Source organism: Haliotis rubra, unplaced genomic scaffold (genome assembly GCF_003918875.1).
Source record: "Haliotis rubra isolate DU_JTF1 unplaced genomic scaffold, ASM391887v1 Scf838, whole genome shotgun sequence".
Lineage (NCBI taxonomy): Eukaryota > Metazoa > Mollusca > Gastropoda > Lepetellida > Haliotidae > Haliotis > Haliotis rubra.
In genome coordinates, this window is record NW_025767566.1 from 283,205 (window position 1) to 302,611 (window position 19,407).

At 38.9% G+C, this 19,407-nt stretch overlaps 1 protein-coding gene across 2 annotated transcripts; it reads right to left on the bottom strand.

Moving 5' to 3' along the window:
• Positions 1-5,236: 5,236 nt before the first annotated feature.
• Positions 5,237-17,399, bottom strand: LOC124262417 (proline-rich protein 2-like). 2 transcript variants are annotated; one of them, XM_046696901.1, is made up of 9 exons: positions 17,235-17,398; positions 14,772-14,814; positions 13,751-13,866; positions 12,485-12,648; positions 11,594-11,621; positions 11,012-11,195; positions 8,374-8,658; positions 7,634-7,795; positions 5,237-6,260 (listed from the first exon to the last, which is right to left on the bottom strand). In XM_046696901.1, exons 2-9 carry the CDS (start codon positions 14,812-14,814, stop codon positions 5,932-5,934), a joined length of 1,311 nt encoding a protein of 436 aa, XP_046552857.1. In that variant the 5' UTR covers positions 17,235-17,398; the 3' UTR covers positions 5,237-5,931. The 2 variants fall into 2 exon arrangements, with proteins under 2 accessions (XP_046552857.1, XP_046552859.1); XM_046696903.1 differs by lacking the exons at positions 5,237-6,260; positions 7,634-7,795 and adding an exon at positions 8,005-8,066 and having other exon boundaries at positions 17,235-17,399.
• Between the last annotated feature and the right edge of the window lie 2,008 nt (positions 17,400-19,407).

The following is a 19,407-nucleotide window of genomic DNA, read 5'->3' on the forward strand; positions in this document are numbered from 1 at the left end:
AATAAATCATCTTCATTGTATACCCAGACCGCCATATAGCTGGAATATTGCTGAGTGTGGCATAAAACTAAACTCACTCTCATAGAGCAGGGATGGCAAGCAATTTTCCACTGTTCCGCGGATTTCTGCTGATTTTATTTCAAATTGTTCAATTGTGAATCGTCTAACTCCATTGAGAAACCCTCAACTCGATGACAATATTAAGTTTTCAGCTGAAAATAGATTTTCCTGTTGCCATCCCTGATAAAGCTAGAACCAGTCAGGTTTGAAGTTTTTTGAAAGGCATTTAGACTGACTGAGTTTAGTTTTACGCCGCTTTTAGCAATATTCCAGCAACATCACGGCCGGGGACACCAGAAATGGGCTTCACACATTGTGCCCATGTGGGGATCCAAACCCGGGTCTTCGCGTGAAAAGGCATTTAGAAGTTGGGTGAACATGAATACATGACACGTTTTATGGATAACAACTTCATTTTTATTCTTTACACAACACTTCAGAGCTATTTCTTGCTCCTTCATCAGGTGAATGATGAAGGAGCAAGAATTAGCTCTGAAACGTCGTTAAAGAGTACAAATGAAGTTGTTATCCATAAAACATGTCATGTATTCAGTCAGTTTTGAGTAGTGGTGTAAAGATAATATATTAAATATAGCTTTCCAAGCATGTAACTGTTCTTCCTTGATTAAAACATCTGATGTCCACATCTAAAGCTAAGAATCTTCATAGAAAGATTCAGATTTGGTCACATTAAATTTTGTAAACTTGGTTTGGTTTGTTTGAAAACTGATTATGTGAAAAATGTTATCATGCCAGCAACTTTTCACAGTAAAGTAGTTTTACCTAAGTGCACGTGATAGATAAAATACATGTACATACGCAAATAGCTCATACCTGTCATCTTATGTTCATTAAACATTATTTGCTCGTCACTCCGAAGACCCGGGTTCAATTCCCCACATGGGTAAAATGTGGGAGGCCCATTTCTGGTGTCCCCTGCTGTGATATTGCTGGAATATTGCTAACAGTGGCGTAAAACCCAACTCACTCACTCACTCACTCAAACTTAATAAAAATTGTTAAAACAATGTGACAATAGGAAAATCATTATTTTAATTATGGGATGGCATCATCCAAAAAACGTTACATTAACAGTCATGAAAGACAAAGAAACATGTTAATCTGACATGTTTACAGATCCGATAACTTCAGATACACAATCAAATATACTCAGCCTGGGGTGTTGGGGACTGAGAGCAATTAGATTAACACCTGAAAAGTTCTTGCACACTTCAGACTCAAGTTCGAATATTGTTTGTTTCTCTGCACACATCATGTACTAATGTGGTTAATATCCCAAAAGATGAGTATTACTCTAATACCAAACAAACTACAACAAACAAAAACTACTTTCTAAAGCAATAATATCTTAGGTAACATCAGTGGATGACCTTGTCACCTTGAGAAAGCTGAGAGACATGCCACAGATCACACTCCTGCATGGAGACAACAGGTGTATAAGTGTGAAAACCCAGTACAAGCAGATCTTGACATAGCAAATCCCAAAACAGCTCTCATAGAAGACACTAAGACCATATATAAAAATATACTTGTTTCTCATTTCCGCCCAACCAAAATATTCGACCCAACACAAACATTTTTTCTATTTTTCACACGTCTAAGTTTTGATTTTCTATCGGAGAAAAGGTGTAAATTTCCACAGAAATCAAGAGGTCTTGGACAAAAAATGAAATCCGCCCGACCCATATTTTTTTGAGAAGGTGATGAGAAACAAGTATATTATTTAATGTGGCCTAACATTCAGTGTAATTCTATACATAAGGTAATCGGGAATATAGTGAACAGTATTTCTGAATATCATTCCTTGTCAGCTTGATGTGGCAGGAAAGCAGGTCCCAGATACGTACTGCTTCGGTGAAACCCACACTGCAGGTATTGTGATGGAACTGGGATTCGAACCCAGCCATGCTGGCATACACCTTAGAAAACTGGGACAACTATGCCACCTAATAAATGCAGAACTAACCAAAGTGATAAAGGGTGATTTTAAAACTAAACATATCACATGAAATAAGGAATGAATTGTGCAAGAGGTGGTGGTAAAATGTACAAGACCTCTATCAGATTCGAGAAAATCATTTAGTTCAATTATGACGACTCTGCATTTATTATGGTATTAACAGCTAGACTCCAGAATACATCTCATCATAAAAAAAAATCTAACAAATCTTTTGATAAAATTCATACATCTATTTTCAACCAATCATTATGTGTGATTCATTTACCTGTGGAGAGCTAATCTTTCAAGAAGCCAATCCAATACCCACATTTAGATCTCAAGTTCCATGTAAAAGCAGAATGTCAAGCTTAAGTACCATATGGACCATCAGACGATCCATGCATGTAAACAGAAAGGTGGAGTTTTCATGTTGCATCAATAAACAAGGCCCCAAACACCTGTAATGTAAACATCAAGGTAAATAAGATAACAAATTAAGTAAACAAGAAGCTATTTTGAAACCACATACGCACACTATGTTAAATAAGCAATGTTTCAAGTAACAATCCATCAACTTCTTTCAGACTTTGCAATCCAACATCCACTGAGAATACTTGTTACTGATAGCATGGAAGAAAGTTTATATTTGAAGAATAGTTAACAAAAGAGGATGTTGAACATTCTACCATGACATTTAAGTATGTTCATTTTTTATTGGCTGTTACTAAAAAATTAGAAGTGAAATTTTTTCAATAACCACTTCTGAGAGCCGGTTCATTGCGCGTAGGAATATTTTGCACTCATTAACCCTTACAAAGGTAAACAACACTACGGAAGGGTAATGAGTGCATATTTAAAACACGTTTTATTCATGGTGCATATGTCATGGTAGAATGGAGATAACCCTATAGTGTTTACATTTTGGAAGTGATTATAATTGGTTGAACGCTGCTAAATGAAACATTAGGTAAACACAATAGGGTTATCTCCTAATTCAACAAATCTGTCCCTCAAGTTTCTGGACGACTTTCCAACTTCCTGAAAATATTACCCTCAAATCACTTTGTTTACTTTTGACATGGTAGATTGCTAATAACATCATGTGATCATATTTAGTTGAGTATTATTTCTTGACTTGCGACCTCTTAATTCTACATCTGAAATCTCAATATCAATGTATGGTCTCAAATACAGCAAACATACATCAACAAAGCAAGTATCTGACACACATAATTAATGTTATATATAAACTGTAAATATGCATGTTCTATATTGTAAAACAAATTAATGGTTTACATCAGATCAAATCCAAGGAGATACATGAGAGTAACCAACGCCATTTTCCTCACAGATATAAATAAAATACAGACCTTATTTATCTAGAGGTTATTATTCCTTTTAAAATCATCTATATCAATAATTATTAGGTTCAACAAAAAACTGACATTCACTTCTCACTGTATATATATCTACATATATACAATACTAAAGTAACTGTCCTAAAATGTGGAGTTTCCAGATAAACAGGGTGAAAAGTTGACAGTAAAATAGTATTAAAGAATACCAGTATGTGTGTTTCAGTATTGGAAGTTCCATGACAATATCGGATACCAACTGAACGTACAGTCTGAATATCCTTACAAAAGTAATACATGTATTACAAACCTCCAACACATTTCATGAATATGACCACTTCAGAGATATAACTCTGTAACTGACAGTGTGATCATCTAATTATCTCTTCACTTAACATCATGAAACGTCCAGGTGAATGACGGTGCTAATCAATTACTGTCACACAGTCAAGTCTGGACAGGCTCCAGATAAACCAGGTTTCACTTTAGGTTCCCTCATAGACAAGGTGTTCCAGGCCTGAATAGGTCAGTGTATGTATTACCATAACACTCAAATATATCACAGCGTATCTGAAAGAACACGACTAAACCATTTAAGAGTTGACACTTCCTCTCCAAATATACAAACAAAACAACATTTTTTAAAACTTTCTAACCACCTTCTATGATACAAATAAAATATCACTGTTAACAATAAGACGATAAAACACAGAGGACCTGTAGGTGGACAGCTTAATTATGCTGTTATTTTGCATGATTTGATCCATGAAGTAAACAAGGCTATGCAACTAAAACAATGTAAAATGCATGACCAAAATCAGTTCATCTACAGCTCTGAACACAAAAAGTTGTACCCAACATTGAACACAGCTAAAATGGCTTATTTACTTCAGAATCTTCTGAGTAGGTCAATCAATATAAATGTTTAGATAATTTTTCATCTTAAATACTTCATATACCGGTATATCCATGAAAATCTCCCACTAATGGATTATTGACTGGTTTCCCAAAATAGTTCATATGTTACAAAACTATGTGCATAGGGGAATGTTCTTTAATTATGTATATTTTAAGTTGTATTGGTTTTTAAATTGGGCAAGTTACCTGTCAGCATAAGATACTATTCACATGACAACATATCATGCAATCACATCCTGCCATCACCTGAACACTCAGATTTCAGATTATCTTTATGAAATGTTATGAACTTCAATACAATCTGGCTCAATGACCAATTATACAAGATATAGAGATAACTATTTCACTACATAAAACTACCATTTTGATCTAAGATTATATGATGAATTTCTGCATGTGTGAGCATCTATTACAGATGGCAGAGTGATGGAATATATACATGACCTTGTGTGACCTTGTATGACCTTCATCACCTCAACATTGCCAAATAGTACATTGATGTGCCAACTGCATATATCCCATGATTATTTGTGAGAAGAAACTACATACAATCGTTCTCAACAAATATTTCAAATAACAAAGATGGGGCAGTGTAGTGTACTACAAAAAATGTACCGTTGTACCTCTGTATACCAAAACGTATCCGACTGAGAAAACTGGTCACATGGCTCAAACAAGAAGACAACATTTAAGGTGAGGTGAGGTGAAATTGGGTTTAACGTTGTGCTTGAGAATATTTCGCTCATATGACAACATGCATGCATGTGTATGTGTATGTGCGGCTGCTTGTACTAGCCCAGACTTAAGCTGGTTTTATAGTGCCAGCCCACTGAGATACCATGCCGCAGTGAAGCATGAATACCCCACTCAGACACATTATACTGACTCCGAGCAGACGAGTCCTTGTTGTACCCATTAATGCTGAGCGCCAGGCAGGGACCAACAAGTACCATATTTAAACGTCTTTTGGTATGACGCGGTCGGGGAACGAACCCGCAACCTTCCGCTCTCCAGGCGGATGCTCTAACCACTACACCACGGGAGGCGGTCACAACATTTAAGAGAGGAGCAGTCATTTATGAAGGAATGTGAACTTACCTTAAATTAAAATCATAATGAAATAGCATTCCATTTCGACTCTATAGTAATGTATTTCCACACCACGTGAGACTCAACACATGATACAGAAAATGTTCAACTGACAAGTCTAACAAAAGAAGTAAAAATGGTTCAGATTTCTGTAATATGGAGTCAGATAGGAATAGGAAACAGTATCTTGGAAAACAGTACTCTACTTTTCATTTTCATATCTCAGTACATGAACATGAGGTCATAACATGAGATATGACATCACTCACTTGCGACCTCACTTTGAGGTCACACTTTGAGATATCGCACAGAGTTCCAGAGAAACAAAAAGGAGATTTAACTGTCATGCGAACATATTTCACTGACAATTAGCCTTTATACCTTGTAAACTTTTAACGATATATTTGTTTTGTTAAATTTGAACATAGGATTTTTAAACTGAAAGCCACTGTACAACCGTGACATTTTGGGAGTCAACCCCTTGCAGCTCCTGCAGTAGACAGTATCGATACAAGAGGCAATACTTGATGACGAGTGTAGTGTGAAAGATTACAACCTACTTCTAGAACCAGTAAAAGGTAAATGATATCCGGTCATCATGAACACACTGTATGTAGTTGTACACACATTCATTATGTACACGCCGATGTTCACTGTATATAGCAGAACACACACATCCATTATAACCGGGATGGTGCTCAGTCCCAACTGCCGAAACTGCTGAAGCTGCCAAAACTGCCGCAGCTGCTGAGGGAGCTCCAACTGCCCCACCGACCCATGCCAAAGCCACCAAAGCCACCGTAGCCACCGTAGCCCGTAACAAGGTCCACTCATCATCCGAGCTGCTCCATACCCCAGCAGAGCCCCACCAGCCAAACCTGAAACACCATCAGTAAGTCATATGATGCTGCCTTCAACACAATCTTTTCTTAAGTTTTTAATTATATTAGGTCAGAGACTAGAATAACAGTGGTTATCACAAGGTGTATTTTGGGAGGTTATCACTAAAGTGAGTGAGTGAGTGAATTTAGTTTTACGCCGCTTATAACAATATTCCAGCAACAACATGGCGTGGGACACCAGAATTGGGTTTCAGAAATTGTACCCATGTGGGGCATCAAACCCAGGTCTTCGGCGTGACGAGCAAATGCTTTAACCACTAGGCTACCCCACTGCCCTGTTTTCACAAAAAGAGGGTTTGGGGATGGTAGCCATCCTGTATTAGGAATAAAAGTACTTTGTAAAGCCTTGAATGTCCTTCCTATTGACCAATCAGATTCATTCCTTCATATCATTTGTCTTTGCTTTAAACAAAATGTTCTTTAATCATATAATCAAAGAAAACTTTCATATCCCCTGTCTCTGAGACTCAGCACTTGTGGAATTGGCAGAACAGTTGAATGTGTTGATGCCTTGTTGATCGTACAGTGGACCTGTTGATCCTCCAGTTGACCAAACTCTTCAGTTGCCATGTAGTTTATAAAGAAGATAGATAAGCATCACCATTGCAACACATAATTCACAGGTTCTAGGGAAACCCATGAAGAATTGACAGTGAAACAATCTGGACCTGGTGGAATACATGGTTAGAAAAGACAACTTTCACCACAGGCCCCAAAACCTGTTTACTAAATGTCTGTAATGAGCAACACATGGAAACGCAAGTGAAAACACACGCTGCATCATGTGGAGAGATAATTAATAATAGTCTGTGCAGTCTCCACTGTTGCTGAACTAGGCTGGAACTGGGCTGGAGATATAGTTTTGCTGGAGTCAGTGAATAGTACAATCAAAATCGCGTAACAAAATCAATATTTATAGTCAGGTAATAAAGCTATGTATAACTTACACAGGTCAAATGAGCCATATTTGTTGTGTGAACTCTACAGAGTCATCTATTCTTTAACTGAAGCAATCTATAGAGCAGATGCAGCAAAACTGGGTCACAAACTGTATGAGAGTGAGTGAGTGAATTAGTTTTATGCCGCTTTTAGCAATATTCCAGCAATGTCATGCCAGGGGACACCACAAATGGGCTTCACAAATTGTGCCCATGTGGGGAATCGAACCCAAGTCTTGGGCGTGACAAGCAAATGCCTTAACCACTAGGCTACCCCACAACCCGTCAATGAGAGACCGTCCCCATGTGAAGTTATGGAGCTGAATTCTAAAGGTGCTCCTTTCTATGCATTGCACACTCACAAGTCACAATGTTTGTGTATAAATTATTTTCCCACAAGCCTCTACTCACCTGCTGCGGCTGAAGCTGTACTTCCTCCCAGAATTCCCTTGTCCCTTTTCTGCTTGACGACCACCACCTGGGGTTGTTGTTGGACATATTGTGTGTGGGGTCTGGGGGCATACTGCTGACCCTGGGGGTAGGCTATGTACTGACCCTGGGGGTTGTAGTAACCTGAAACAGACAACAGGAGATTTAGTAGGGAGGGGTCTGACTGTCAGCCCTGGGGGTAGGCTATGTACTGACCCTCGGGGTGGTAGTAACCTGAACCAGACAACAGAAGATTTAGTAGGGAGGGGTCTGACTGTCAGCCCTGGGGGTAGGCTATGTACTGACCCTCGGGGTGGTAGTAACCTGAAACAGACAACAGAAGATTAAGTAAGGAGGGGTGCATACTGTCAGCCCTGGGGGTAGGCTATGTACTGACCCTGGGTGTGGTAGTAACCTGAAACAGACACACAAAAGATTTAGTAGGGAGGGGTTTGACTGTCAGCCCTGGGGGTAGACTATATACTGACCCTGGGGGTGGTAGTAGCCTGAAACAGACAACAGGGGTGTGTACTGTCAGCCCTGGGTAAAGGCAATATTCAGGCTCTGAACCCAGTTTAGGAGGACAAGTGCTTGTATAAGTTCCCCAGTGACCTGTAAAATAGTTTCATTACAGAATCATCAAGGGTTACACATTTCCAAAACCATAACAACCTGTCAGTTCGCTACCCTGAATCCCCATCTTGTCTTCATCCAACACTTACCTTGTGCAGGTGCAGCGTTGTATGGTTGCCGTGGGTAAGCAGCCCCTGCAGGTTGTTGTGGGTAGTACTGTTGCTGGGGATACTGTTGCTGGGGATACTGTTGCTGTGGATACTGTTGCTGTGGATACTGTTGCTGGGGGTAAGATTGCTGATACTGCTGGGCTGGGGGCTGGTATTGTGGGGCAGGGGCTTGCTGGGGGTACCCCGCTGGGGCATGGTATGTCTGCTGGGGGTAGTATCCTCCGGCAGGGGGTGGGGGAGCTGCCGCTGGAGGGTGGCCAGAAACTGAAAAGGAAAAACGACAAGCATTGTCACTACGGTGACATAATCCCCCGCCGCAAATTATCAAATCAAACTTAAAAAGTAGTGAAAGTGAAGGTCGTAGTTTAAGATGAAGTTAAATGTCAACAAAAACATGACCAGTCAACCTCTCTTGATATCTTGCTCTGTAGTTGTTCAAACGCACAAATATTTTCAAGACTCACTTTGACCATGACATGAATGTCTTAGTGTATGAAATAGGCAAAATTAGTAATAAAGAAATTGCTTATTGAAAAACATTTAAGGGAAGTCTTGAAAGTCTATGAAGAAAATCCAGTGAACGATTCTTGAGATATCTTGCTGACAATCTTAACATGCAGTTTAATATGCTGAAATCTTCAAAGTGTCGCCGTGACCTTGAACATTAAGTGAAGGTCACCAAAATCAATTGAGCCCTGCACCTTCCCTAGATGAAGGTTGGTGTCAAATATGAAGAAAGTTCAGTAAATGGTTCTTGAGGTATCTCGCTGACAAGCTTAACATGAAGCTTCACAACCTGAAATCTTCAGAGTGTCGCCATGACCTTGCAAATTGAGTGAAGGTCACCAAAATTGACTGGGCCCTGCACCTTCCCTAGATAAAGCTTGGTGTTGAATTTAAAGAAATTCCAGTGAAACGGTTCTTGAGATATCTCGTTGACAAGCTCAACATGCATGTTAACATGCTGAAATCTTCAAAGTGTCGCTGTGACCTTGAAAATTAAGTGAAGGTTACCAAAATCGATTGGGCCCTGCACCTTCCCTAGATAAAGCTTGGTGTTGAATATGAAGAAAATCCAGGGAACAGTTCTTTAGATATCTCACTGACAAAGGTAAAACGTTAAAGTCCCCTTGTGACTTTGAAATGAAGGTCAAGCTCACCAAACCTGACTAGAACCTTTCTTATACTGTGATGAACCTAGGTACCAATATGAAAAGAATCTAGTCAAAGGTTCTTAAAATATTCCAGTTCGTACGTATGTACATACGGACGGACGGAGCCTAATACTATATCCCCCGCTTCGCGCTAAACGCGCGGCGGGGATAAAAATTTACACAATAACATTTTCATAGCCATAACTCACGTGGCAGTACATCAATACTTTTAAAGAATGCAGAGTGTTCAAACCATAACATTGGCCATTAAATAGAAAATGAAAAATATATTATGATAAAACAATATAATTTACTGTTATATATGGTCTCAGGCCTCGCATATTTGTAAGCCATAAAAAAATGACATATGCCAATACTCAAATTGAGCCAAGGGTCCGATCCACAAAGCGTTCGTAACGTTATGACATGTCGTAACTCAATAATATACCATAGGCTTACGGATGTCGTAGCACTACGAACACTTTGTGGATGGGGACCCTGAAGTTTTGTACCTGACTTGAATATTTATTCCTAAAGTAAGAGTAAGTATATCTCTTGAAGAATATTTCAGTCATAGGACAAACTGAGGTGGGATGAAAGCCTGAAGAGATTAACATATTTACAACGACCATGGGTATGTTGATGACAGCCAGGGCAAACAGGTTTTCACAGCAATTTGTGGAGCCTTAGACAAGTATCTTTATTTTCAGTAGTTGAGAAACGGTCACAAGACCTCTTTAGAACAGGGCAGTCGGGTAGACAAGTGGTTAAAGCGTTGGCTCATCACGCTGTAGACCCAGGTTCAATTCCCCACATGGGTACAATGTGTGAAGCCTATATGTCATGTCCCCCGCCATGATATTGCTGGAATATTGCTAAAAGCGGTGTATAACCATACTCACTCACTCTGTAGAACATTGTATTGCAGTAACACCCACCCTGACACTCCGGCAGTGGGACCGCCCTGCTTTATAAAACCAATGGACTATAAGGAAAGAAAATTGTCTGTGAGAGGTGAGGTGAAATTGGGTTTTACGTCGTGCTTGAGAATATTTCGCTCATATGACGACGTGCATGCATGTGTATGTGTATGTGCGGCAGCTTGTACTAGCCCAGACTGAAGCTGGTTTTATAGTGCTAGCCCATTGAGATACCATGCCGCAGTGAAGCATGAATACCCCACTCAGACACATTATACTGACTCCGAGCCGACCAGTCCTTGTTGTACCCATTAATGCCGAGAGCCAGGCAGGGACCAACAAGTACCATAGTTTAACATCTTTTGGTATGATGCGGTTGGGGAACGAACCCGCGACCTTCTGCTCTCCGGGTGGACGCTCTAACCACTACACCACGGAGGCGGTCGTCTGTGACAGTGAAAGGCATAGCTCATGAACCAGCAACAAACATCAACATATGGTATTGCTGCCATGAATCGCTAACAACTAAATAATATTTCTTACTATTCATAGCGTCAAATCCAAGTGTTCCGACTGGTGGACCGGCACTGTAGGGAGGCGGGGCAGCTGGATAGCCTGGAGGGGGAGGGGCTGACACCGGGTTGCTCTTCACAGCCTGTATCTCCTCCCTGTATGGGGCAGGGGGAGGGGCACTTGATGAGGGTGGGGCCTCGCCTTTATGAGGAAGCTGAAGATAACAAGTATAAAAATTCTGTACATTAATCAAAATATTATGCTGTATAAAATCAAGAACTATACAACAGCAATAGTCATTATTATCTTCATCATATATGAGTTTGATTGAACGCAGCAAAACTGTCCCCATCTTTTGCTGCGTTCATAGCACATCTTAAAACACATCTCTTTTTTACTGCACTGTTAACTCTATTCAAACATTATTATTATTTTGTAGTGCTTTGAGCACCCACTTAGTGGTTGGATTTAGCGCTATATAAATTTCCAGTATTATTATTATTATTGTTACCTGCAATATCCCACATACATAATACAGCCTGAAAATAATCATCATCATCATCATCATCATAACGATCATGAATGAAATGTTCATCGTGACTTTATACTTACTGTTGAAACAATGGCTTGCATCCACTCACTGAAACAAGATGGGATCTTGTTTAAATGATTTAGTTTCACAACAAATACAATGCAAAGATTTACTATCACATACACAAATATGAAACACATTGATTATGTACATGCCCTTACCACTGTTCAGTGCTGGAAACAGCATCAGAGATATTGTGTCCTTTAATGCTAAACTTGAAGATTTACCACTCAATTTGACCACTCATCATCGTACACCCTAATATCAGCAAAAGTCAAACTGTGTAATCAGCTTGTGGATCATGTAGATTTGGAACACATAAAGTCGACAAAATGTCAAATCCATTAAACAGTTAACCCCCCAAAACATACAAAATGGAAGTGGGTTAGATGGCTGACATAGCGCTGTGGTGAATAGGTAGGTGTCTGACTGAGGGTGTGGGTTGGAATCCCAAATGGGACTAAATCCAACAAACGCACTAGAATCTGTACATCACTGAGAAAGTGTAATCTCAAATATATCACGGTACACAGGAGGACTTGCTAGAATGGCATCATGTATTCATAGCTTTTTGGGCGGTGGGAGCCATGCCAATTTACACTTATCAGAGGGGTACACGAAGTCCATGGGCTGGACTACCAGTTATCCCATTCCGTTTTGTGGAAGTTGTGGTGGCTGAGTGAGTTAGACAGCTGACTTTGTGTGCTGGCGATTAGGTGCCTGACTCTGTGGGTGTGGGTTCAAATCCTGGATGGGACTCAACCAAACTAAAGAACAAGAATCTGTACTTCACTGAGAAAGTGTAATTCCAAATATAACATAGGATGCATCTGACTCTGTACTCAAAGGCAGTGTGTATTCATTTATACCATTAAACAAGCTGATTCGGAAACTGTTCTGTGATGCCTTACTTTATATCCTTGTCAGATTCGCATAGAAACCAGTGTAACTTGGCCTGTGAGCTGGGTTTCTGGGGTATCGCCAACACCCAGTCTATCTTGCCGTCCTTCGGTAGGGTTGGTCGCTCGGGGAACTTCTCCGCATATTGGCCAAATGCAAAATATTTACATACATCCTGAAAAGTAATCAGATTAAGTCAGTATTGACTAACTTATATAATAATAGTAACTACAGACAGATTACTACTTATCTGTTCATGGATTTTTCTGGTCAACCGATGCTGAAAGCAATGTATTTCATTCTTGTGTTGTCATGGTTAATTCCAATGTAACACATGTTTAAATAGATGATATAGATCATGTAAATGTTATATCATGGAAAAGTACATATTTATATCCTTCTGGAAAATGCATACAAATAGCATGAAAGTCCATTTTAAATACATGTACTTCAATGCAACAAGGGCCTTTAGTCATATATGTCTTCCTTACAGCATGGCCATTTGGTCACACCCTTTTCATCATAAGAAGATCACCTACTGGACATAAGGACATTCATTATGATATGGACCTTCGGTCATACAAACATGGTATAACATGGTCTTTTGATCATACCCCACATAAGGACAAGGACCTTTTTGTCATACACATACTTTATAACATGCATCATACACACTTTTGTTACAATAAGGCCCTTTTGTCATACACACATCCCCTATAACATGGACATAAGGACATTCATTATGATATGGACCTTCGGTCATACAAACATGGTATAACATGGTCTTTTGATCATACCCCACATAAGGACAAGGACCTTTTTGTCATACACATACTTTATAACATGCATCATACACACTCTTGTTACAATAAGGCCATGAATAAGTTCATGAATGTTGGTCATACACATTCTTGTTACAATAAGGACCCTTCGTCATACACACCTTTGTAATAACATGGACCTTGTCATGACTTGGGACTTTCTTCATTCACACATTCCTTATAACATGGACATTGGTCATACACACTTTTGTTACAAGTGTTTGCCACTGATATGGCAATTTATCATCCAAAACTGTGTTCCACAGGAGATATCGCTTGTGTAAGATCAAACGATATCTCCTAGGAGATATCGTTTTGACAGTAGATTTTGTACAATGCCCTGACAATGCTATGACGTCATGTACTTGATGACGTCACAATGCAGTGCATACATACTTATGTGACAACATGAACTTTTTGCCATACACACTTCATTATAACATGACTGATACAAACCTTCATTATAACATGGCCCTTTGGTGAGGTATCCGACTGTTTCTTGTATATCACCAGTTTGCTGTCTCTATGTAGAACAACCCAGATCTTTTTCCATCCGCCATCCATAAAACTATCTGCAGATTAATCCAAGCATTATGATGTATAATAAATTATGATAATCAGTACATATGTGATAGAGAGTGAGTTTTGAGAGAGTTTAGTTTTACACCACTTGTAGCAATATTCCCGCAATATTCCAGCAATATCATGGCGGGGGACACCAGAAATGGGCTTCACACACTATACCCATATGGGGAATTGAACCTGGGTCTTCAGCGTGACGAGCAAACACCTAAACCACAAGGCTACCCCACCACCGCCGTATATATGTGACAGATTCAATGGGAATTATTATATTCCACCTGCCAAATTTACATGGCATACATGGTAAATTGAGCAAGTTGACTTGGTAAGTAAGTGAACACTGGTAAATCATTGGCTAAATGCAGGGCTCCAGATAATTTTTGAACACCAGGAGTACGTACTCCTTATTTTTTCAATATAGGAGTACTCGAAAACCGTATCGTATCGTGCAAATGTTTTATCCGTACATACGCCGATACGGCCCTTATCTGGAGCCCGGCTAAATGGGTAGCTGAAACAACATTTGTGCTTTATTCTCACAATGATGCTGGATTTTAGACATCATCAAATATTAAAACCTATAATCTCCACTGCTTCTTCCTGAGGTTATCAGCTTCTACAAATAACTTCATCTGACACAAAGAATTAACAGACAACTATTGTACGATGTTTCTGAACATTAGTAATAATATTGTTTCATTCGACATAGGAATACAAGCGTACAGAGAGTGAAAGAGCATGATAATATTCCATCAATATCACCATGGGTAACACCAGGAGTGGGCTTTAACCTATGTGGGGAATCAAATCCTTACCCTTAGCATGATGAGCAAATGCCGCAATACCCAGGCTACCAACGCAAAACGAAGAAAAAATAGATGGTAGATAAACTTACTGCTGTAACGTTTGATGTATCCAGACTTGACAACATCCGACATCTGAAACAGGACACATGAAACATGAAGTTGATATATCTAGTGTTACAAAACCATCCATTACCCAGGGTATAACATCCAATACTCAAACACAGTTATCTCTCCTTTGTCGGCCTACCATGATGTAATCCTAGGACACCGAACATGTGGTACAATCAGACTAAATTCACATGCAAAATTTATTATATTTGAGACAATCAAGAAAATATAAACCTAGGGTAATGTTTTTAATAATAAATACAAAAATAAACTAGATCAGAAAGTTCAGACATTTTATTTGAAGGAGCTGAACCGTTTCAGTTAGTACCGCGGAGTGCACCCGTCTTGCGCACAAGTGATGATAAGCTGTCTCAGGTACATGTTACGTCTCTGACTGATAATTATCGTAAAGAGCTGTTTAAAAAATCAAAGACCTTGGAGGCCTCTTCAATCTTCAGGTTTAGTTGTCTGAGGGATAGGGTATGTTGCACCCAACACTATCCTTAGCCCCTGGATCATACTCTAATCAAACACCCTTTTAATTATTAAGGTCGGGTTCCCTTTCCTTTTCAATTTCACACCTTTACAATCCTTTAACATTGGGCACTCCTTTATTAATATCCTTTGTGTAATTTTTTATGCAGGATCAGTGTTCACGAATAGTGTCTGACCCTCTGACAAATCCGGAAGATTCGCCGGTGGTCCGGTGGAAGTCAACTAATTGCTGGCCCCAGTGTCCGACTGTATATTTCAAAATGACTTTGACTGAAGTTGTCGTATGTGACACATCACACTTGTTTGCTGTTTACATATTTTACGTTTGTTAATAATTTCAATGCCACTTATAAGATGTGTTAAATCTGAAATGTGTGTTTAATTTTATTCTATGGGTCCTGTGAATTTTCAGTGGGTCAGACAGACCTCTGAAACTTTTTGAAACACCATTCGTGAACACTGCAGGATATGGGTAAGTTATTTGTTTTACAAATCCATCCCAATGTAATTGGAGGAAAATCCATACATTTAGGGACAATTCATAATTTATGGCTAGGGGTGGGTGATGATGATTTTTATGGGAGAACGTGGACAATGTGAATGACCCCCCTAAAATTTATGTATGAAGCTAGTGACCCCCCCTGCATGTTATGTACAAAACCAATTATCACCCCCTAATTTTAATAACATTTGTATGTACAAAATTGCTGACCCCTTTCTCCCCTTCCCCAGAACAAAATAGGTCATTCTGTATCCTGTAATCATCCTGTATTATCAAGTTATGAGGCTACTGCACATGCCCATAAAGGTAAACAATCGGGTGCTGATGACTCTGTAGACAATTATTTGTAATAACAAATGTGGTCCAATGTGAGACTGATTGTCTTAACTCATTAGCCTTGCTTCAAGCTGATCTGATACTCTATGTAGCACTAACTGAAAGCTGTAAAAGTGTGCCAAATAGAGTACACTACCCCTGAGGTGTTTGATCAGATTATGTTGCCAAACCCTAAGGATTGTGAGTGGTTGTTTGATGGGCAAGAGCTACCTAACCCTATGGATCATAATGAGGATATTTAACAGCAAACATCATAACATTAGTTTTGCTCGTTATTTCCTATAGTGTCGTAGTGGTGGTCCGATTAATTGAAATAATCGAAGATTAGTCGCAGTGGCCAAACGACCAAGCAATCGATCACAAACAATTTTGGAACCGCTGTAATAAGAGTTTTAAATACTTGATGATGGAACATATCTAGGACATTGTCAGGCCCTGTAAACGTGTTTATTTCTAAGAAAACTCACTTCACTTTCTGAAAAGTCATGACTGAATATTTCTTGGAGAATCTGGGAAGTTAATGTTACACTGGAACTGAATCATTTTACACTGGAAATGAAATCTGCAAATGTAATTTGTGCAGTTTCTAAAAACAACAACAGAGAACCAAATGTTTATTTCTTTATACTTATCTGCAACTACAACCTGAATAGGAAAATCTAAAAAATGACGCTAACAAATCTTTTTTCGATGATTGGTGGTTGCTATTGAACCAATCATCAATTGTTAGATTTCAACCAATTTCCAACACTGTCCCCTACCTAGTTCAAGGGTCCAAACAACCGCAACCTAAAGTTCAATCAATATTAACTTGTTCCTCCAGTTTTCGTCCCAGGAATTAAGGCTGACCAACATTCAACCGGGACATTCATGAAAGGAAAACTCGTTTCGTACGCTATTAATTCAAATTGCAGAATACTAACTAGTCACTTATTTCAGAGAATTTCGACATGCCACAATAACTATGAAGACATTGTTTTCAAAATCGTGATTAACATTTAATAGCCATGGGACATTGAGTCAATGGTGTAGATAAATTTGTTTACATCCTTCACAGATAGATCTCAAAAAAAAATTATAAATGATAAATAAATGATATACGTGTACTTACTTTGATGTGTTGTTGAGTTTACGATTAATTCGAAATGAAACAATATACTCCAATGAGCTGAGCGTCAGTGATTGCGAAAGCCCCACCAAATTTAGATGTCAAACATTTTCCAGAACGTTTTATCAGAGCCATGCAAACTAAAAATAGCCACACCTTAACTAGGACCCTGTCTATAGTTCGATAGCGTGCGTCGGATAACGGATACACAATAACAGTTTACTGTCAAGGAATAGGTAACTCTAATGCCAAAACTGATGCAGACCACTAAACAGAAATCTTTCTGCAGCATTTCTGTCACAACGATTTGGATTGATTTTATACTTCACATAGGCGTAGGAACTGGGGGGGGGGGGGCAGGGGGGTCAGCTGCCCCCCCATATTTTTACAAGCTGGAATTTTTTTTAGGGACCATAATAGAGAATTAAACACAAATTCAAGCCTCTAGTAACGTTAAAAAAATAACATGATCACACAAAAAAATTCCACTAATGATAGAATCCAAATTTTTTAATTAATGTCACTCAAAAGTGAAAGCAGAGGCAGTCAGGCTGTTATTAACAGCCAACATGGATTCAAATCAGCGGTAAGTTGACAACATACATTGACATTACAGTGTAGTCTATACAGTAACCTTTAGTTTACAGTAATAGCCATATTTTAAGTATAATAGGTGCTGTTTGATTTATTTATTGAAAATCTAAACAATAACAATAAGACACGATTTCAAACTCATACATTGGCAGTGAGAGAGCTGGTTTTATCTGAAAGCCGAATTCATGTATGAAATATGAATGGCTGCATTATTATACCCCCGCTACGACGTAGTCACTGCTATATAGCACTCAGACCGTCCGCCCGTGTGTCCGTGCGTCCGGAATGGTTTCTCTGAGCATAACTCAAAAACTATACCACTTACAAACTTCAAATTTGGCATGGAACTTACCCTTATGGTGCCATTGTGGGTTTTGGCTTTCAATTGCATGATGCCAAAATTGAAAGTTTTCCTAAAAAATATTATTTTGGTATTCAATAATGGTATTGAAGGCGATCAGACTCTAAGCGGGGGTATGTGAGCTGTGCTCACTTCTGCCTTGTTATTGAATGTAATTATAATATATTTATACTATAAAACTATTGTTTTTCAGTACCCTATTGTTCTGTTTGTCAGCACCCAAAATATGATTATCATAAAGAAAAAATGACAGTGACTCCAATTTCTTATTTTTCAGATATTTAAGACCAAATATAAAGAGAATAAGTTATTATAAAGACCTTCTTGTGAAGTATTCTAAAGCTGCAGACAAGGGCTTGGACACTCTTTGTGGAGAAATTGCAAAGCAAGTGAATTCGTCTGTCCTCTTCATATACCTCCTCTCTCCACCCCACCCCCGTTATCAATTTCGAAATCTTGCCCCCCAACTTTTAAACTGTTCCTACGCCTATGCTTCATTGAATATAATTTATAAGCACATAAACTCTGGATCACTGATCGTGACACAAAAGATATCTTATCAATATTGTACAACTGAAGAAATATGCAGATGTTCCCAAATCAAACTGACTTTCCACAACATAACGATATTGTAGAAGGAATTTTCACCATAGAAAAAATATTATCTACCAGATGGAATAAGAAAACAATAAATACATTTCACAGTATCCCTATGATAAGATCTAAAAGGGTATATACTTAAAGAACGAATACACTTTTGTTTTTTGTACTCTTTTAACCATTACATAGGAAAGACTTGTGGTTAGTCTTAAGCGGAACAGCAAATTCATACTTTAAAAACTTGTCGTTAATTAATACCAAGCGATTAAAAATTGCCCCAAAGTCGTCTGCGTCAGCCCTTCAGACCACCTCTGAAAAATAACGTATTCCTGAGAGCCGCGTTGAATGTCTGGGGGTTTCCCCAGTGCCTCTCCAAGATCCAGACATTTTAGTTTGACGAGACCAAGAAACAAACCGTGTTATGTTGTTTATGTATTTATTTGTGAGCGGAAACTATGACGTCACGATGTCTACGAAACACGATGGAGTAAGAATTAGGCTGCCACCAACATTTTACTAGCAAAATATCTAACTCCAATAGTATTTGGTGGGCGCGAGGTGCTATAGCGCAATTCATAACAGAAAGGATAATCAAGTTTCATAACATTTTTGTTGCTAAAC